The 22,370-nt window shown below is 39.9% G+C and overlaps 1 protein-coding gene across 1 annotated transcript in view; it reads left to right on the top strand.

Annotated features, from left to right (window-relative positions):
* The window catches only part of LOC128739259 (uncharacterized), a 48,518-nt gene extending 26,464 nt beyond the window's left edge, over window positions 1-22,054 (top strand). The window contains exons 2-4 of the mRNA XM_053834737.1: window positions 11,532-12,059; window positions 12,127-12,492; window positions 21,942-22,054. Coding sequence (XP_053690712.1) covers window positions 11,532-12,059; window positions 12,127-12,492; window positions 21,942-22,054 — 1,007 coding nt within the window. The remainder of the gene's footprint in view (window positions 1-11,531; window positions 12,060-12,126; window positions 12,493-21,941) is intronic.
* Window positions 22,055-22,370: the final 316 nt, after the last annotated feature.

The following is a 22,370-nucleotide window of genomic DNA, read 5'->3' as shown; positions in this document are numbered from 1 at the left end:
GGACGGAACACCTCGTGGTTTTGAGTGATTCTTATGTAAAAAAGTCTGAGGAACATGATGGTGTTGAAATTCTTGAGATCAAATTGTACTCACTGAGAGAAAAATACAAATTTAGTTTTCAGAAAATAAAAGTATTTGGCAGCACTGCCGCAAAAAACTAATATTTTTTTCGGATTCCTCAGATGATTTCCCATGAAAATGTGGAACAGAGTTTTTTTTCTAAATTGAATATTTACGAAGATATAAGCAAATGAAAATAAGCGAATTTGACGAAAATTATGCTTTTTCTAATAAAAGGGGGGTTTCCCAAAAACCGAGGTCCAGTCCAATCGGTACCAAACTTGGGGTTTTTGCTTCTTGACCCAAAACGAACAATCTGGCCGACTTTGGTGAAAATCCGAGAAGATCGATTACAAGTTTGCACTTTTTCTCGGTCACTTGACGTGTAATGACCCATATACGTTTGCCATACGTACGAATGCCATATAGACGAATGCCATAATGTATGTTTGCCATAATAGACGGGAGCCATAATGTACGTTTGCCATAATTCATATTTTTGGTATGGAGGCCCAGAACTACACTTCAACCAGTTCAAAGCTTAAAGGACCAGCGCGACCAAGTCGCAAGAGGCCTAATTGAGTCAGTTTAAAAAAAAGCGGCTTTGCCGCTTTTCGTTTTATAAAGAGTATCTCGATGCAAGGACTAGGGAAAACTAACTAGAGGACGGTAAACCTAGGAAAACGAATAGACCTAGATAGATGTGATTTATGCAGGGGGCTGACCCCCCCCCCCGTAGTTGCCGATGCTTCCGACGGCGGGTCACCGGCGAACACTCGCCGTTGCCTGCGGCCGGCTCGCCCTGAATCATCTAGGAAACGTTGAATATATGGATTATGGCAAACGTACATTATGGCTTCCGTCCATTATGGCATCCGTGTGTATGGCTCCCGTCCATTTTGACAAACATATATTATGGCAATTGTCTATATGGCATTCGTACGTATGGCAACCATCCGTATGGCTCTCGTCCGGTCACCGAGCGCAAGGTGCAAATAGACGTGATATGTACTGATTTAAAAGCTGCCTTCGACTAGGTGTTTCGCAACAGTTTGTTACATGGTTACGCTCATATTTGTGCGACAGAGTTTTACAAGTGAAACTTGGCTCGAAGGTATCGTTCCCGTTCACGAATCAATCTGGTGTCCCACAAGGCAGTAACTTAGGATCATTTTTATTCGTGTTATTCTTTAACGATGCTACCTCTACCCTTAAAAGAGGATGCAAACTGGCTTATGCTGATGATTTTAAAATCTACTTGACGATTTGTTGCATCGAGGATTGTTATCGCCTTCAACTTCTTTTAAACACCTTTGTAAATTGGTGCAAAGCGAATAACAAGACTATCAGCTTTCCTAAATGTGAGGTTATGACGTTTCACAGAATCAAATCGCCTATAGTTTTCGACTACAAAATTGACGAACAGGTTCTAAAAAGGGTTGAGCATATGAATGACCTTGGTTTGATTCTCGATCCGAAACTAACTTTCGAGCGTCACTGTACAAGGATAATCTCAAAAGTGACTCGCCAATTGGGATTTACTGCAAAAATTGATATTTTTTGAAACGATAGTTCTTTTACAATTGACGAAGGGACGGTAGAAGAAGGTAATGAAAATAATGAAGAAGAAAGAGCGGAAAGGTGGGAGGGGGGGGGTTATTAGCTACACTTAACAAGTAGTTGTTGCAACTCCTACTTTTTGTTCAATGCTGGAAGGTGCACGGGTCGAACCAAACTATAATCTGGGATTAAAACCGGGTTCGAACCCGACTACTTGTTAAGCGTAGCTACTAATAACCTCCCTCTCTCTCACCTTTCCACTCTTTCGCCTTCATGCTAAATTTCATTACTTTCTTCTACCGTCCCTTCGTTAATTGTAAAAGAACTACCGTTTCAAAAAATATTAATTTATATGCCTGAACGCATTTCAAAGTCAAGACAAAAACACGAAGTTGGTGCAAAAATTGGACAAGACCGGCACTGCCTTAAAGCCCCTGTATTAGTTCGTCCCCTTCTCGAAAATGCGTGCCTACTTTGGACTCCCCATCAACTCTTTTGGAACCCTCGAATTGAACGAATGCTGAGGAGGTTCACAAGATTGACCCTGCGTAGTTTGCCTTGTCGTGACCGGGAAAATCTTCCTCCGTCTACCATAGAACGTCGTCGCATCGCAACATCCAACAAGCTTTGTTTGTGGCAAAACTGTTACATGGCGAGATTGATTCGCCGCAATTACTATCGCTGGTGAATTTTCGCGCAGTACAAAGGACCCTGCGACTATCCTCACTGCTGACCAACCGCTTTCACCGCACTGAATTTGACCGCAATGAACCGATTGCATCGTGTACTAGAACGTTTAGTCGTGTTGAACAATATTTCGCATTTGGTGAACCTTTGCATATATATATAAGCGAATGATTACAAGCTCTAGCTTATTATAGCTTATTTCGTATTGTCGAAAGCGCCTTCAATGTAAAGAAAAGCACAAAGTGCAGACTCTTGATATTGGAGTGACTTTTCAAACAGCGTAACTAGGCAGTGAAGTGCGGTTTCCGTAGATTTACCGCGGTGGCAAGCATGTTGATTGCCTTGAGAGGAGAGCTCTTTAAGAACTCATTACGGATGTGACAGGCACTTCGTACTATAAATTTCTCCGTTCACGGCCAGTCCGGAGCGAAAGAAGAGCGGCTTTGACATTCCCTTCTCACTGATTGTCAACTTCACCTCGGAGCTCACTTCCTTCGTGGGGGAAGTAAAGTACGGAGTGCCCTGCCAGTCGTTGCCATCCAGGGTGAAGTAGGTCTCGTCGTCCATCACCACCACGTCGCAATTCGCCGGGAAATCCTCTTGACCAAATAATTCAGCCGTTGCCGCTGCGTCATTGCCTGCAGCTGCGAGACCAGTGGACGGGACTGCCGCTTCCTGACATGTATGGCATTATTTTGTTTGTGTGTGTATATCCTATCTATCTCCTACTGTCCGGCAGTGATATTATGAAAAAAAGGTACCGTGAATTCGGGTGAAATTGATCACTTTTTCGAGTATTTTTTAAATATCTTTGAATAGAAACATATTTAGGAAGATGATTCAATTTTAAAATAAGTACTGTAGTGCTGGCTACACGACAGTATCATCTATATCTTATATAAATAGTTTTATTTTAGATAAAACTTAATGTAATCGTGAAATTGGAAATTTACAAATAACGGGTGAAATTGATCACGTAGAAATCAAGACGATATTGCTATTAAACCATACGCTCTGACAGCAATAACCAAACGTGCAGTATAAAATCTGGCGTAATCGAGATATTGCCTGTATGTAGGCAACAATGTCGCGTACAGCAACTAGCACAAAAATCAAACAGTCAGCTCTACATTAGCATGGTTGATGCATCTGCTAAATAAATATGAACGATAAAAAAGATATTAAGCCAATTTTAGCATCGTTATCATTTGTTTTTGTTTAAACATTGCTGTATATATGTGTAAATGTACGATTTTCGTATACAATCTTCATCAATCTAGTGAAACAAATAATTTAATTCTCCTCATATACGGGAGCTTGACTGTCTCTTTGAATGTGTAGTTGCATTTCGCTATGTAAGCACAAACCGATCTCTTGCACTCTCATGCAACTGCCATATGGAGCGTTTGTAAAATTTGTGCGAAGTATTGTCTGTCTTTTGCACCCTTTTATAAATCTCCATTCTGCTTCACAGAAAGAATAAACTTTCGCAGGTGGCAGCTCCATTTCGCACCCATAGCGATCTAGAAATCTATGTTGCCTCAGTTCATGATGTTATCAATCGTTTTATTTCGTAAAAGGTCAAATCAAACAATTTCTGTCGCATAATTTTATTCATGGAAATTATCAAAGCACAGCCAGATAATTAGAGAATCGAATTAGTTCTATCAAAATTTCCTTCTGCAACGAAATTTGTGTTAACAGCAAGGAGTTTTATCGGGCATGTTGAAAATTGCGATTCGATCAAAATAGTAAATTTTAAAAAAATCAAGCCATTTACAAGATCAATCTTGCTGAAAGCCAAATGACTTTGACCTGTAACTCAATCTTTATATGGATGGGTGCATATTCAGTTTTATGAATCAGTATAAACGTAGAATAAAGAGTTTTTTACTCGTTGGTCCAAGGTGATCAATTTCACCCGACTGATCAATTTCGCCCGAATCGACGGTAGCTGCAGTGATGGTTAGTCCATGCAATTATCTTAGTTTCGGGTTATATATGGTGTTAGCTCTACTGACTATCCAAAGACCCAAATAGCACATTTTTGTCCCATTTTGTTTCTGCAACCTATTTATGACTAAAATTGGTGATAAATGGGTTACAGTAACTTAATAAGATAGCGTGTGCTACTTGGGGACCCATGAAGAATGACTGAGTACTTGCAGAGCATTCCGGAATCATTTTCTAGTTAGCATACAGTGATGCCAGATCTACGGATTTATCCGTAGTTCTACGGATTTAGGAATTTTCTACGGACCTACGGATCAAGTGCTCAAATCTACGGATTGTAAGTTTCATTTAGTGACAAAAGGTACGTGTACGCTACATGCAATGAGTAATATCCTGAAAAGCATAATTTTATTCTTTCTGAGAGAAAGAAGCGAATAGAATACTTTTCTTTAATGAGAAGTGTATTAAAAAAATGGTAGATTTACTTTATTGCTGTTAATAAAAACTAGCAATATTCGCTTCGACGGCAGATATTTATAGTAATACTGATATTTTTCTGGTTGAAGCGGTAAAATGGCTAAATATTTTCATTTTCTTTTTTCCCACATTTTGGCAGCTGTGTAATTTGATTTCTGTAGTGCAACAGAACTTCAAAATCAAACGAATAAGGTTGTTGTTTTTAATCAAGTAGATGGAATCCTTGTTCAATATGCATTAATGTTCAATATGTTTTTTTACGCGACAAATAAAAACTCTTGGACCTTCAGAAAGCGATGAACAGATGACTAAAATAAATAGAAAAGACAACGAAAAGCCGGCAAAAGTCCGCGAAATGTTGCAGAAAATGTGAATAGAAGTCAATGGAACTGTGATGAAAAGATGGCAAAAATACGTTAAAAAGATAACAAAAAATGGGAAAGCGACATTTAAAAATTGTCAAACAGTCGATAAACCATACAAAAAAGACTACAAAAAGATAGCCAATATACGTCATCAAAAAACGCCGAAAGAACAACGAAAAGACCAGAAAAATACAACAATTCTGTTGTCTTAGTAACAAACAGGACGAGAGATGATAAAAAGATGACAATGAAAACGAAGAAAAGGCGGCAAAATGTCATAAAACGAAAATACGTTGGAAAGATGGCAAAAAACCATGAAAAGACGATAAAAATATAACAGAGAAATGGCAATGAGATGACGAATACGGAGAAAAGGCAATAAGGAGATTACAAAAAGACGGTATGCTTCCGAAAAAGCAACGATAATATGACGAACAGACAATGCAAGGTAGCGAAAAGACGATGAAAGAACGAAGAAATGACAACGAATAGGCAGTGAAAAGCCTGCGAAAAGATATGACGAAGAAGTGAAGACAAGTTGAAAGACGACAAAAATTTGGCTAAAAGACGCCAAAAACATTACAAACAGCGACAAAATTGACAAAAAAGCCATACAAAACGACAAAAAGACTGTAAATAGATGTAGCCTTTAGCTAAAGGTATTAGAGAAACAATTAAAAGTCTGCTAAACAGTGACAGGCTATGCCAAAAAAGTCACTAATGACGATGCCTTCAAACCAAAAACGCCACAAAAAGCAATAAAAAATGACAAACAAATCACTGAAAAGAGTGTAGTGGTTAGCATTCACATCTCTCACGTCGAGGACTCGGGTTCGAATTCCAGTCCCACAGAAACCACGAATGACCCAAGCTGTTAAAGTGACTATAATTACATTAAAACAAACAGAAAACGACAAGAAGATGACAATAACGGCGGAAAAGTTGACGGAGTACACTTAGCAAAACAAAAAATGAAAAATTATAGACAAAATACAAAATAACCAAACGACGAAAAATGAAAGAATTCGGAAAAATAAAGGCTAAAGGCGAATGACGAACGTCAAGATTATGCGTTCTTATTCAAGAGGAAACTTGAAATGTATCATAAACTAATTCGATGCAAAAAAAGTATTAATTTGATTCAAATGCAATCAAGAATACCTATGCGATAAAAACTGTCACTTTTTAGCAAAACTGAGAAACACTTTATATGAAGCACGAATGTCGGTTAAACTTCCATTTAAATCAAAAGTATGACTCAAAATTTGATTTAGTTTTATAATTTATACCCCTTTCTTCAGTGATTAAAACACAGATGGCATAACTACGGATTCTAATACTAATACTAGAATCATATGGGTTTTACTATTACATTCGGACTTTCAACTCGCTTGGTATGTTATTACCAAAAGACCAAAAGTATATGGTAACTTGTGAAAAAATTCGACTTGAAACGATCCAAAATACCAAATTGCTGATTGAGTCAATATAACATTTTCTTACTTATCGCGTCATTTGAGTTGCCATCAGTGCATCTAATAGTCAATATATAATTAATTTTTCCTTCTTTCCATGTGCATTATTTAAACTTAGTACGGCCAAAATTTTACTGTATAGGTGCTTGTTGAACTAAAACGAAACAAATAATTGAATTAAAATAACATATTAAGCTTACCCGATAACAAGACCGTGCGGCTCAACCGTTCGCCCAAAATCTCAGTTTTGAGATTAGGCAGCTGTGAGCCACGCAGCATCGCACCTTCTAGCTTAGGTACTTAATAGAGTATTATCGGGTATGGTCGCGTGGAGGCACTAGGTAGGAGCTTGGGCTGGCGAAAGCGCTGTTGGACGCTTTCTCGTTTGCCTACCTCATTTCATACCCCTGACATGTATGGCATTATTTTAGCTTAAAAATCAAAGCATTTTTCACCTACCCAATGGAGTGAACTGGACTCCATTGTCTTTGTACCTTTATAGGTATCTGTGTACCTTTGCTGTAACGCTATACGTAATTGAACCGTCATGGGACTTAACAAAGGACAAATTTATACGCCATTAGTGTCGTTTGAAAAGTAGCCTCAAGATCACTACTAAGTTGTTTTTGATTGGACGTTTAGTTTGAAAATTATGTGCAATCATGTATAACTTGTTGTACCATCCGTACTCTACCCTAACCATGCACAACATCATGTAAATAAATATTATGCAACAAGCAAAACAAAACAGACAACTCCGATCGTATTGAGACACACGGCGGGCACCGAACGCAAGCACCAGCGCCATGCATACACTTCACAAGTGCACGCATTTTGCTGAGCTAGCTCTCCGACCTGTCGGTGGCCTATGTGACTCGGTGTAAGGACTCGAATTACAATTCCAGAACCGAATGTATCGAACAAAGAATCTTTCTGTCCCAGTAGTCTATCTCTTTTTAACTTTAAGAATGCATTTAGAATAAGGAAAATATCGATATGCATTACCGATATTTTCCACCAAAATTTAGCTATAAAAGCAAACCTTTCGGATAATAAACCAAGCCATTTCGACTTCAGACTTTGTGCGTTTAATGCGACCCCAATCGGGCTATCGCTAACAAAAGAACTTAGTCCCGCAAGCAACCCCGAGATCAGTTGATCTACCACGGGCTATTGCTTAAAGTCCAAAGGCTAAAGTATACTTCAATAAACCGTCCGCGCCAACAGTGCTGTTATATGGCGACCGTGACGCTTAACTTGCAATTTTCGGATACAAGTGCGTGATGTTGCTGATTCATGCAAGGGAACCAGCCAAGACCTCACTCACGATACGACAACAGAAAAACGACACCACACGACCGAAACCACTGCAGGCGCGATAATTACAACAGGAGAAATAACCCTCCTTGGCTGCAATGAAATATAACACGACATTGGACAGTTGTTTCTGTATGAACAACTTTCGTGACATGGAGTAACTGGACCCTGTACAACAACAACAAACACGATAGTCGATTCAGCCAAATCATCAGCTGATACACATATAGGCAAATTCATCATTCTGGTTACAACCACGAATTAACTATAAGACAACAACATGAACCCGGAAGAAGAAGAAGTCTACGCGGAGCTAGGAAAACTCCTCGAAGACATACTAGACGAGCTTGGAAAAGAGAATCCAAAGCAGCAATCATGGACCAACACAGAACCGGCACACGACAAAGCACACGAGTGAATATGAATTATGCGTGAGTGAAATTCTTCTTATTATTGTATAAATTTTTTTTATATCTAAACTTTTTTTAATTAAATGGATTAAAGTGAATTAAAATTAAAGTAATTTGTTTAAGAGTATAGATATTTAATTTTTATAAAGAAATTTTTTTATTAAAGTTTGAATTTTGAATTTTTATCAAATGAATTAAAATAAATTAAAAAGCTAAAATAATAAATAATTAAATTTGTAGCACACAAGTGCCTTGAAAAAAAACGAGACTTATATTTTTGCAATATGATTGATTAAATAAAATACAATTACATATGAAAAATATTAAGTGGCCTAAATCATGAGTGACCCAGATTAGCTCAGCGAATGCATAAATTTTACTAAAAATTTTTTTCAGCTTACATAATTTTTAATTGAAAGCATAACATACAATTTAATTTATAAATGGTTAACACTAGAACCATTTACAATTTTTATAATGGATAACAATAGAACCATTGACACGAAGGAAATTCTCAGTAAGCCAGAATGCAATTTGCAATTAAGTTAGCCAGAAGGATTTCCCGAAATATTAATGTACAACCACTAACGTGGATTTCCCTAAAACTCTCCTTGCACATTAATAAGGAAATTGCAAAAATTTCTGATCCCAGTGCGGAGACAGTCCTAATTATTTAACCAATCCACCTTACTGCACGCTATAAGGAAATCGTAAAATTACCATTTCCAGTGCAAAGGTCGATTTATTTATCCTACCCAACAAACAATTCCATTCCCCGTACTTGATGCACATAAAAAGGAAATCGTCACAGTACCATTACCAGTGCCAAGACACTTAATAATAGCTGAGCGAACAGGCTAAAAATCCTCAGCATTCCCCTAACCACCTTTTAAGCCTTATTTTATTATTTTATTACTCCACAACTTTTTATTTTAAAGAGCTACGCAAATAAGCCAAGCCTGCCTTGTCATGCGAAAAGGCTAAAAATCCATGACAAAGGCATAGATTATAAGAAAACGAAAAATAAACAATTTATACCTGGGAGCATATATGATGAGAAAAATATTGGCTCATACTACGGTATCGAAGCATAACTAAGAAGTGAATAATAAAATTTTAGCCCCAGATGCCCGGGATATAACAATCAACGCTGACATTAGTGTCCGTTGGAAAATATTGTTAAATACTAGTTAAGGCACAGGCTCTAGCGCTCGTGACCTATAATGGAGTTTTTTTCCCCGGATGCCTGGCACACAGATGACCAGATGTATTAAAATATAATGGAAGTCAATCAAGGTTGCTCTTCTGAAGAAATCGCAAAGAAAGATTGCTATCTCTGTAGACCTCTAAAATGAGGCCAAAACTAATTTGCCGAAATAGTAAATTGTTTTAATTCAAAAAGCTACTGGGTACGATGATATAAGGTTTTCATTATTATTCGTCAAGAAATAAATTGTATTAAATAAAAATTTATATTTTATCATACATTAATTTTTTTCAATCGATTACAATCGTTGGTCAAAACAATGTTAGTAATTAGTTCTAAGAAGTAGTAAAAATCCAAAATTGCGAATACTGTACACAAAATAGGTTAATTAAAATGTGAATAATAACAACTACTTTTATATAGTGACATCATACTTAATCAAATTGTTTTTTAGCAAATTTTTTTTAGAAATACCTTATAATATTTTTTTTTTATCAATTATAATTATCTCATAGTGACAAGCAAAACATATTATAAAAACAAAAAAAAAAATCAAGAACAAAAAACATTTCAAAACTCATACTCGATTTTAACCAACATAATGTGTTTTTAGTGTCAATTTGTTGAATACCGAACGGGAGGTGTGAATAGTCCTGCGAAATTTGATGAGAGTTGATTTTACGAATGAAAAGTTATTAAATTGATAAAATTTATTCAAGAAAGCTTGATATAAGTTAAACAGAATGGCATAAACCAAAAATCTATAAACTGAATCGTTAACAGACTATGTAGTTATTAAAGATTAAAACTTACTTTTACTTGTACTTCTCAAACTAATAACAACTTACTTGTACTTACTCAGCGATGTCATTAAACATGGATGCATCAAAATTGAAAAGTGCTCCGATGCTGTTCAAATTTTGTCGATTTATTTATTTTCAAAAAATTTCTCTCTCTCTTTCTCTCGTGCTGCAATAATTTTAAAGTAATGATAGATGCAGTTTGCACAGTCATTTAAAAGCTGACCATGCATTTTTAGGTCCCACTTGCCTAGGCCCTAGGGGTACCTTATATTTAAAAGACCTTTAAATGAGGTTTCGAGGACGCATCGATTTCTGCGTACAAAAATATTTGTTCTGCAATGCTTGATTCAAGAGTTATTTTTGAAATTAGTAAGAGAAAATCGAAACATCTCCTTTGAAAATGTCTGGAAAAGGGAAAGTTAAAATTTTTCAATGATGTTTTTATCACATGTTCTTTAAATGTTCTTGTACACAAAATAAATTCTGGGACCCATTGCCCTAATTGTCAAAATAAATAAATTTGAATGTCAGTAGCGCATCACTAAAGTTAAAACGCAGATTTTCCAGGGCTTGGAGAACATCTCAGTTAAAGTCACTATTGCATTGATATGCTTTAATAGGACGATGGTTAATAACCTAACAGGGCGTGTATGTGATGTAAAACAAATTATCATTCAAGCTCACGACGTCAAAGAGAAAACTACAAGCCTCCTGGATTATAAATAGCCTCACCATCCAGGCTGCAGTCATCAATATACTACTCATGCTACTGTTTCTAATTTCAACGAACATTTATTTTCCATTCCCCAGCATCATATCCTGCTGGAATCGACATCGAATACCTCTTTCTGCAATGCCGGCAAGTTCCGGTGCGGCGACTGACACCATCCCAGCTACGAAAGAACATCATTAAAACCGATCTTCACTTCCATGTTTCCGCTCGCGCTCGATGGCAGCAGCGTAAGCATACCAACACGCACACACACACACACACACACACACACACACACACACACACACACACACACACACACACACACACACACACACACACACACACACACACACACACACACATACATATCCATCTTCGGTCTCACTCCGCCAACAGCGCCAGGGGAAAAATAAACGAAATCTTTTCAGCAGCTGCAAAGCGCAATGATTAATGGCCTACTTTAAAATCTCCTCTATTCTGTTTCCGTTTCCGATTTCTCCAGAATCGCTGGCCCTCCGGTTGACGACGGTTCGCATCCCGAGCTACAAATTTCGCGGCGAATCAGCCCTGCTCGAGTGTCAGTACGAACTGAGCGGACAACGGCCGGCCATTGACACCGCCAGCTACGGCCAGCATCGCCAGCAGAGACAACCGGCATCGACACGCAGTCGAACGCGGAACGACTCCTTCGGGGGTGGCCGCTATCACAGTCTTATTGCCAGCTTCGGCGACTACGACAGCGACTCGGACTTCGGCTTCGCCGACGAACGGGACGACGATCAGGAGCGGTTGTACTCCATCAAGTGGTACAAGGACAACGAAGAGTTCTACCGGTACGTGCCCTCAGCGAAGCAGCCAATCAAGAGCTACAAAATCGACGGCATCCGTGTGGATCCAAACTATTCCGACGGTTCCAAGGTTCTGCTTAAGGCCCTGTCGCTCAAATCGTCCGGTGTGTATCGGTGTGAAATTTCCGCCGAAGCTCCCAACTTCGATTCGGTTCAAGGCGAAGGCCGGATGGATGTGATTTGTAAGTTTCAATGTCATATAAATTCTTTTTTTGTTTTTTATTTTTTATTAACTGGAAATTCTCACAGATGTTCCCAAGGATGGGCCACACATCAACGGTAGCGAGCGGAGGTCCTACCACATCGGTGAAACGATGGAACTTAACTGCACCTCAGGGCGATCCTATCCAGGTTCGACACTGCAGTGGTACCTTAACGACCAGCTGGTGACGGACGCCGGCAGCATCGTGCACTATCCGCGGCTGGTCAATCAGCACGGTCTGGTCACGAGCTTCCTGGGGCTCGCCATGGTCGTCCAGCCGAGGCACTACATCGACGGGCTGATGCGAATCAAATGTGTGGCCAGCCTGTCGCCGGTGCTGTGGCGAAACGGCAAAGAAAGCATCGTCCAGTGGGAGCAACCGACGATCGATAACCGGGTGGCAATGCTGCTGGGTGAGTATCTTTTTTTCTCAAACCTCCCACCTACTCCTGCAGCGGGCAGAGCACACACAGGTAACGGAAGAAGAGGATTCACATTTCAGGCGGTGCATTTACAGCATCGTTGCCGATGCAGCCGGCAAAAGTTGTGTAAATTGTTGTGGTGAAATTTTAGCAATAACCGATGCGGTTTGGCGAGTTTATAGGATATTTGCTAAACAATTGAAAGTGTGTTGGTTGTTGTTTATTGCTACTAATATCAAAAAAACAACCTGTTAAATATTTTTTCAGCAGTTTTCCAGGTGGCTTATCAAACATTTATTGTTTTAATATGTACATGTTACTTTTATGGAGGCGCACGGTGTCTTACTAATGCTGAAATAAATCGAGTGTGTCCATGGTTACGTAAAACAAACATCACAAGAAGTGATTTCACACAGTTTCTTATGAAAATATAGCTAAATTTCCGTAGTATATTCACAGATGGATTACCGAAATATCTAGAGGTAGTCCGTCTCCTGCTACTCTCCAGAAAAAAGAAACAAAAAAAGGAAAAATGAGACGGAAGGAGAAAAATAAAACAGAACACGAAGGAAAACGGTTAGGTTATGTCAAATTAGGTAAACTGCCCGTAGTTGCACTCCGTGTTTGAACGAATTAGTATGATTGCTCCAAGAACCAATTGAATGGTGCTTGGGAGTAGCCAGGCATTTTCATTGTGCAAATTCTAGAGATTGAATGCTTTGAAAATTGATCAACAACGAAGCCGGCCACGACCAAAAAGCTGTACTACATGGGAAAAGAGAGGAATATTAGTCCGATTCTTGTGGTTGCCATAGACCGCGGGTTGCACTGCAACTCCACAAGTATCACGGGAAAGGATTTGTGCTAGTAGGGGAAGGTACAGATCAGGATTCATCTTGGTGGATGATATGATCCAACGAAACAACGTAACCGAACGTAAATCATTTCTGGTTAAAGGTGGAGGAGCGTTTAGTGAGGAAGAATGGTAGACTGGATGATACTGGCAAACTTCGATGTGAGGCCAAAAATATATTGCGTAGTTCAATTACTGAGTGGGATTCTAGCCCCTAACACTCTCGGTTTGCGCCAAAGTGTTTTGACAGGTGGAGCGTATGGTGTGTGCGTACGAATAGTTATACTGGAACGACTGAAACTAGATGTGAGATTATCTAATATAGGGTGTCGTGTACTGATAGTTTAATTGTCAAAACACTTGGGCGCAAACCGAGAGAGCGTGAGTTAGAGTCCCAGTCAGTAATTGAAGTGCGCAATATATTTTTGGCCCCAAATCGAAGTTTCGCAATAACAGCTATTCTACCATTCTTCCTCACCAAACGCCACCCCCTATTTAATAACAAAAGATTTTGTTATCTAAGTTTTTGCAACGACCGAGGCAATAAAGCAAGCTAGGCTGATCCCTTGCCATAAAATACTCAAAACCTGAACAACTCAACACCATTAACGAAAATTGAGGATAATAATTTGCTTTATGAATGATTAGAACAAAATTAAATTAAAAACATTAACCATTGCGTTACAACTTCAAATTCTTGGTGATTTTTATGAGGACGTAGATAATGACGCATTGCTAATTGACTCATAATACCTGACAGTAATTCGAATCTCGACTGGTAGAGGCTGTTAGAGTCAATAGGATCGTAGCTACTGGCCCTGCAATTGTCTTGAGTCAATAGGATCGTAGCTACTGGCCCTGCAATTGTCTTGTACTCTAACAGCTGGCTGCGAAGTCTGTCGTATAGAAACAGAAGTTCAGGTTTCGAGAACGGAATGTAGCACGTAGGCACGTAGGTAAAGATAACAATTCTAAGGCCGATTAGTTTTACTTGAATTATATAAAGGTTTAATTGCGGTATCAATCAATACCTCTGGTTTTATTATGGTATTGCGCAATACCAAGAGGATACTTACGAGTCTGTTAAAACTGTTAATAAAATAAATTTATTGTGGTTGCTTATATTACCACATTAAAACTTGTTGGCTGTACCACCGCTCTTTTAAACTTATCATAAGTGTGACGTAGCAATACAAAATTTTATTGCTGCTTTAAGCAGAGCGTGATACAACTACTTGAGGTAATAACCTGATTCCTATCGAGGTTATGAAAACATGCTGAGGAGTGGGCCACTGATCAGAAAGCAGTTTTATAGCGGTCATCAGAAAGTTCTGATGGAGCTCATAGTTTTATTAGCGGTATTAAAAAATTGGTTTTTTTATTGGGGTAAATATTCGATCACATAAAACACTTAAGCGTAACTATTCTATATCATATTGTGTGTCTATATTCATTATATTCATTATATTCTATAATCACAAGTGGTGACTTTTCAACACTATTAGAATTGCATTATATACTATTATTATGATTTCTTATGATTTGTTACGACAATTAAGATTATTTAACAGTAGGGATTAAAACCAACATGTAAGGAAAAATATATAAAATCTTAACATAAAACTAGCCTAGCTAACTTATCTTACATATAAGTCTGTCTGTCTGTCTGTCTGTCTGTCTGTCTGTCTGTCTGTCTGTCTGTCTGTCTGTCTGTCTGTCTGTCTGTCTGTCTGTCTGTCTGTCTGTCTGTCTGTCTGTCTGTCTGTCTGTCTGTCTGTCTGTCTGTCTGTCTGTCTGTCTGTCTGTCTGTCTGTCTGTCTGTCTGTCTGTCTGTCTGTCTGTCTGTCTGTCTGTCTGTCTGTCTGTCTGTCTGTCTGTCTGTCTGTCTGTCTGTCTGTCTGTCTGTCTGTCTGTCTGTCTGTCTGTCTGTCTGTCTGTCTGTCTGTCTGTCTGTCTGTCTGTCTGTCTGTCTGTCTGTCTGTCTGTCTGTCTGTCTGTCTGTCTGTCTGTCTGTCTGTCTGTCTGTCTGTCTGTCTGTCTGTCTGTCTGTCTGTCTGTCTGTCTGTCTGTCTGTCTGTCTGTCTGTCTGTCTGTCTGTCTGTCTGTCTGTCTGTCTGTCTGTCTGTCTGTCTGTCTGTCTGTCTGTCTGTCTGTCTGTCTGTCTGTCTGTCTGTCTGTCTGTCTGTCTGTCTGTCTGTCTGTCTGTCTGTCTGTCTGTCTGTCTGTCTGTCTGTCTGTCTGTCTGTCTGTCTGTCTGTCTGTCTGTCTGTCTGTCTGTCTGTCTGTCTGTCTGTCTGTCTGTCTGTCTGTCTGTCTGTCTGTCTGTCTGTCTGTCTGTCTGTCTGTCTGTCTGTCTGTCTGTCTGTCTGTCTGTCTGTCTGTCTGTCTGTCTGTCTGTCTGTCTGTCTGTCTGTCTGTCTGTCTGTCTGTCTGTCTGTCTGTCTGTCTGTCTGTCTGTCTGTCTGTCTGTCTGTCTGTCTGTCTGTCTGTCTGTCTGTCTGTCTGTCTGTCTGTCTGTCTGTCTGTCTGTCTGTCTGTCTGTCTGTCTGTCTGTCTGTCTGTCTGTCTGTCTGTCTGTCTGTCTGTCTGTCTGTCTGTCTGTCTGTCTGTCTGTCTGTCTGTCTGTCTGTCTGTCTGTCTGTCTGTCTGTCTGTCTGTCTGTCTGTCTGTCTGTCTGTCTGTCTGTCTGTCTGTCTGTCTGTCTGTCTGTCTGTCTGTCTGTCTGTCTGTCTGTCTGTCTGTCTGTCTGTCTGTCTGTCTGTCTGTCTGTCTGTCTGTCTGTCTGTCTGTCTGTCTGTCTGTCTGTCTGTCTGTCTGTCTGTCTGTCTGTCTGTCTGTCTGTCTGTCTGTCTGTCTGTCTGTCTGTCTGTCTGTCTGTCTGTCTGTCTGTCTGTCTGTCTGTCTGTCTGTCTGTCTGTCTGTCTGTCTGTCTGTCTGTCTGTCTGTCTGTCTGTCTGTCTGTCTGTCTGTCTGTCTGTCTGTCTGTCTGTCTGTCTGTCTGTCTGTCTGTCTGTCTGTCTGTCTGTCTGTCTGTCTGTCTGTCTGTCTGTCTGTCTGTCTGTCTGTCTGTCTGTCTGTCTGTCTGTCTGTCTGTCTGTCTGTCTGTCTGTCTGTCTGTCTGTCTGTCTGTCTGTCTGTCTGTCTGTCTGTCTGTCTGTCTGTCTGTCTGTCTGTCTGTCTGTCTGTCTGTCTGTCTGTCTGTCTGTCTGTCTGTCTGTCTGTCTGTCTGTCTGTCTGTCTGTCTGTCTGTCTGTCTGTCTGTCTGTCTGTCTGTCTGTCTGTCTGTCTGTCTGTCTGTCTGTCTGTCTGTCTGTCTGTCTGTCTGTCTGTCTGTCTGTCTGTCTGTCTGTCTGTCTGTCTGTCTGTCTGTCTGTCTGTCTGTCTGTCTGTCTGTCTGTCTGTCTGTCTGTCTGTCTGTCTGTCTGTCTGTCTGTCTGTCTGTCTGTCTGTCTGTCTGTCTGTCTGTCTGTCTGTCTGTCTGTCTGTCTGTCTGTCTGTCTGTCTGTCTGTCTGTCTGTCTGTCTGTCTGTCTGTCTGTCTGTCTGTCTGTCTGTCTGTCTGTCTGTCTGTCTGTCTGTCTGTCTGTCTGTCTGTCTGTCTGTCTGTCTGTCTGTCTGTCTGTCTGTCTGTCTGTCTGTCTGTCTGTCTGTCTGTCTGTCTGTCTGTCTGTCTGTCTGTCTGTCTGTCTGTCTGTCTGTCTGTCTGTCTGTCTGTCTGTCTGTCTGTCTGTCTGTCTGTCTGTCTGTCTGTCTGTCTGTCTGTCTGTCTGTCTGTCTGTCTGTCTGTCTGTCTGTCTGTCTGTCTGTCTGTCTGTCTGTCTGTCTGTCTGTCTGTCTGTCTGTCTGTCTGTCTGTCTGTCTGTCTGTCTGTCTGTCTGTCTGTCTGTCTGTCTGTCTGTCTGTCTGTCTGTCTGTCTGTCTGTCTGTCTGTCTGTCTGTCTGTCTGTCTGTCTGTCTGTCTGTCTGTCTGTCTGTCTGTCTGTCTGTCTGTCTGTCTGTCTGTCTGTCTGTCTGTCTGTCTGTCTGTCTGTCTGTCTGTCTGTCTGTCTGTCTGTCTGTCTGTCTGTCTGTCTGTCTGTCTGTCTGTCTGTCTGTCTGTCTGTCTGTCTGTCTGTCTGTCTGTCTGTCTGTCTGTCTGTCTGTCTGTCTGTCTGTCTGTCTGTCTGTCTGTCTGTCTGTCTGTCTGTCTGTCTGTCAGTCTGAATTTCCGAAAATCGGCCATAAAAATTTCCTTTCGTTTTTGTCTTTTTTTCGTAGATTTTTGCATGGAAATTAACAATGTATATATTAAAAGCAAGAATAGATTTGGCTTTCACGTTTAAACTTATAATAAAAATGCCTAAAATCCATATTTTTTTGCTGGATTAAAAATTTCTCTTTGTTTTTTTTGCCCCCCCCCCCCCCCTTCAGTGGCCCAACACCGGAGGGACAAAAACTTTTTTAAATATTTGTAATGGCCTAATTTGCAATGGTCACTAACTGGCATAACAAAAACGACAACGAAAGAATAATTGTGACAGAATGGGAGGGAAAACGAAACATTAAAATAGAAAAAAGTTAAAACGATGAAAATGGGAGAGAAACGATAGAAAACGAAGCAAAGATTCCTCGTTCTTCGCTTGACAGAAAAAGATGAAAAACGGAAGAGAAAAGAAGAAAAATTTAAGAAAAGAAGGGAAACTCATAAAGAATGCGAAGTAGATGAGGTTATTCTGGACAGAAAACGAGTAAAACAGGATAAGAAAGGGGACTGGAAAGAAAAACAAAAAAGCAGAAAATGCAGGGGCGTAAAAACCGAGAAACGAGAACAGAAATACAGAGAAAAACTGAAATCAAAAGACAAAAAGCATGAAACGGAAAAAGAAAACAGAACGTGTCAGAAACGGGACAGAAAACAGGACATAATAAGAGAACGGAACAGACGAAAATGAAAAACGGAATAGAAAGGGAGTTAAATAGCGAAACCAGTCGAACATTGGGACCGAATAAAAGAAAAAGGTCGAAAGTCGGACAGAAAATGACAGAAAAGAAGAATAACGGATGAAAAAAGAACAAGAAAACGAAACGGAGGAAAAGCAGGGAACCGGAAATGGGCAAAAACTAAACAGAAAAGAAAAGGAACAGAGAAAGAGAAAACGGCGAACAGGAAAAAGAAAAAGGAAGAGTGAAAAAGAGGGAAAAGGGGACAAGAAAGGGAATACAGAATAGAAAACGAGAGAAATCAAAAGGCACCGAAAAAATATCGAGTGAAAAAAAACGATAGAGGGAACTAGGTAAAATGTCATTCATTTGTCACCATGAAAATAACTTTTCTAGGACGAAAAAGGACAAATTTTATCAGAGCGGAACCCGGAATGTTACATTTCTTCGCGTCGAGAAAATTATGGTTAAACGTCCTTCTTTTGGCTAAAACTGCCAAAGATGCGTGCCATGAATAAGCACCAGATCTCTGGAATCCTTACAAAAATAACTTTCTTTTGACGTCAAAACATTGAATTGAACCTAACTCAGTGGAGTTTTGAGCGCTAATGGACTTTTTTTCGAAGTCCACACTGTGGGTGGAATGGGAGAATAAACAGGACATAAGATAAGTAAAAAGTGGAAAAAAGGAAATGGAAAAGAAACGGAGGAAAAACAAGCAAAAAACAAGGAGACTGGACAGAAAAAGAAGAAGCACGAAAGAGAAGAAACTTAACAGAAAAGGATAGAAAACGAAACAAAAAAGGAAAAACATGGGATAGCAAAGAAAAAAATATTGGAGTATGGAAAGAAAACAGAAAAAAGGAACAAAGCCAGAAAACGATTAAAAACAGAGAAAAAATGTACAAAGAAAAGTCAAGGTTTACGAAAAGGCAGAAAAGAAAGAGAATACTTAACAGAAAACAAGGGAAATCAAATGGAAAAAGAAGAAAAGCGAGAGAGAAAAAAGAAAATCGTTAGAGGAAACGAAGAAAATGGGAAAAAGGTATCTAACGGGACCTAAAAGGAGAAAGTTGGGACATACAATGGGAGAGAAAGTAGAAAAGTAAAACAAAAAAAAACGCACTAAAGAAGAAGGTAACACGAAAAAGAAAAAGACGAAAAAACTTGACAGATAAGACGGGAAAACGGGACATCAAAAAGAGGATAAACGGAACAGTCGAAGACGGGAACGGGAACGAGAAGGAAAGATAGAACGGGAACGGGAACGAGAAGGTAGATAGGAATGACAATTGGATACACAACCGTCGATGAGAAATCGTGATGAACGCTTTAGAAAAATCCAGTAATAGGAGAAGCGCATTCTGCTTTCTATCGACTGCGACGATAATATCATCATACACTCACAATAGAGCAGTGCTAACTCCTTGACCCTCTCTAAAACCCGCTTGTCGATCTGTCAGTAGATTACGTCGTTTTAGGGGAACACATATTTGACCCTACAAAAGCTTTTCGAATGCTTTCGATAATCCACTCAATAAGGAGGTTGTCTATGGAATTCACATTCTTTTTCTTTTGCAATGGTATTATTTTGGCATCGTTCCAAGAGTTGTTGTTGAACAGGATAGGAAATGTGATCAAGAACAAGTGCAGTGATTATCTTTACGAATTTCATTGATATTCCATTGACAATAGCAGCGTTTAATTTTAGTTTAATAATAGCGTTAACAATTTCAAATAGTTGTACGAATTAGTGTTCTGACTTAGGTTCCTGTGCAACAAATGTAACTTCACCTGATGTGAAATTTTTGGCAAAGGTCGGCAAACTTGTTGTTTCTGCTTTCCACTCCCAAGATTTTTTCGTTTTTTCCAGAGTAAAAAGCCAAGCCATGGGTTTATACCGTCTTTAGACATTACCCTTCTTTATCGACAGACTTCGCAGCCGGCTGTTAGAGTACAGGAAAATTACGGGGCCAGTGCAACAATCCTACTGACTCTAACTAGCAAGCACCGCCTAGCCGAGATTCGAACATACGACGACTGGCTTGTTAGACCAGCATCGTACCTCGAAGCTAGCTGGGCGGTGTAGTTTTCTAGAGTACGCTTGATGGATTGCAAGCAGCAATGAGCCTGTACCTGCTATCCTGTTTGCTACGTCAGACGAGAAGAGTTACATTATTACGAAGCCTGCAGAACGTTTGCTTCTTGGAATCTTTCTACTCAGCAGACGAAACTTTTCAATCCTTATACGCCAATTCCCGCTCGACGATTGCTTTACGTATCTCGTCATTGAACCAGGTGTTGTGAGCTCTACGTTGCCTCACTTGGCGAATCGGAATGCACGATTTGTGGGCATACATTTCTTATGACTGTTGAGAAACACCGTAAGCTCGTCTACATCGTCCATAACATGGAAGTGCTGGCATGGAGGACAATTGGATAGTGCGACATTTGAATTGTGGAACAATTGGAAAGTGTGACAATGGGTCAATTGAATAGCGAGACCAATAAAGAGTGAACTTGGATAGTGGGGTAATTGGAAAATGGAACTGTCAGACAATGGTCAGACAATTGGTTAATGGGACACATGGATAGTCGGACAATTGGAATTTGGGACAGTTAAACAATGGGAAAAATGGTTAATGGGACAATTGGATAAAGGTACCAGTGGATAGTGGGTTAATTGGATAATGGGTCAGTGTGATAGCGGGACATCTGGATATTTCAACAATTGGATAGTGGGACAATTGGATAATGGGCCCTATTCTAACAGTCACCTCACTCACCTCCCTTCTTTCACACGCCCTATTCTTACAGTTACCCTCACCTCATCTTACAGGCCCCATTTGATTTATGCAGTCACTCAGGTGAGTAGAGTCACCTAAGTGACCTTCAGAATCGTAAATTGTGCTCTTAAATGAGCTTAAAAATTTGGTAAGTTCACTGTTAGAATAGTGCCCAATAGGACTATTGAAAAGTCCGACAATCGAATACTGGGACAATTGGATAGTGGGACAATTGAATTGTGGGACAATTGGATTATGGGACAATTGGATAGTGAGACAATTGAATTATAGGACTGGCTAAGAAAAATATTCTTGTTCGACGCTATAACAGACAGCAGCTGCAATGACAAAATAATCCTGTTTAATTAGAATCTCAAAATGTTGGTACTAATTTCCCGAAGAATTTAATTTCGAATTGAATCGTTTCCAAAAAATCGATTCATTTTCTTCATTAAAATCCTAAACTTTCTAGAGGCAAATAAACCAAACTTATTCTCTCGATCAACGTATTTTCTACGTATCAACCTCATCTAGGCTCCATCATGTAGCACTGAATTGAAACAGAAAAAGTGCTCAACCTTCGAGCGCACAAGCTTGAACAATCTACCACTAACTTTTCCGGAACATCCTTCAACTAAAATCAGATTAGGACTCAATCTCCCACCACCACTCGTGAAACAAAGTTAAACCAAAACTATCTACCCCCGGTTGAGCAGAACCGTCGTCGTCGTCGTCGTCGCGTCGCCCGCCAGCTCTCGTATGAGGAAGCAGCATGTTCATAAATTGATTTTTCCGAAAAGCTTCTCCTGTGGCGAAGCATTGTATGAGCATTTTTTCTACCCTTTCACTCTTTCCCTCTTTTCTGTGTCCTTTCTTTCGCAGTGAAAAGCAGCAGCTGCCGGTGGCTACCCAGCACGGGTCTCCTAATGCTTTGTTCCACTCTGCTGCTGTACTGTATCATCTGCATGGAATGCCGAAGCAGCTGGAGTGGATGATGCTGCTGAGGGTAAGCAAAGAAGCCATCAGCCCACAAGCGTAGAAGTAAAACTCGGTTAAGGTTAGGATTTACCAAAGTGTTACAGTTTTTACATCGGTCCATGCGAGAAGAAGAAGTTTTGTGAGAACTAAATCAAAAGTAGGGTTACGGAAAACTGCATTCTGCAGAAGGCAGAATGGATAAAAGTGTAAGATTAGTGTAATTCAACGAAAATAGAAAGGGAAAAAACCCCAAATAATCGAACTAGAGAAAAGAAACAAGTGGAGAAGTGCGATGACTTACATTATTTACTGCAATCCGGCGGACAGACAACC

The sequence above is a fragment of the Sabethes cyaneus genome, chromosome 3 (assembly GCF_943734655.1).
Source record: "Sabethes cyaneus chromosome 3, idSabCyanKW18_F2, whole genome shotgun sequence".
Lineage (NCBI taxonomy): Eukaryota > Metazoa > Arthropoda > Insecta > Diptera > Culicidae > Sabethes > Sabethes cyaneus.
The sequence above is the reverse complement of the archived record's forward strand: the minus strand, read 5'-3'. Positions and strand labels throughout refer to the sequence as shown.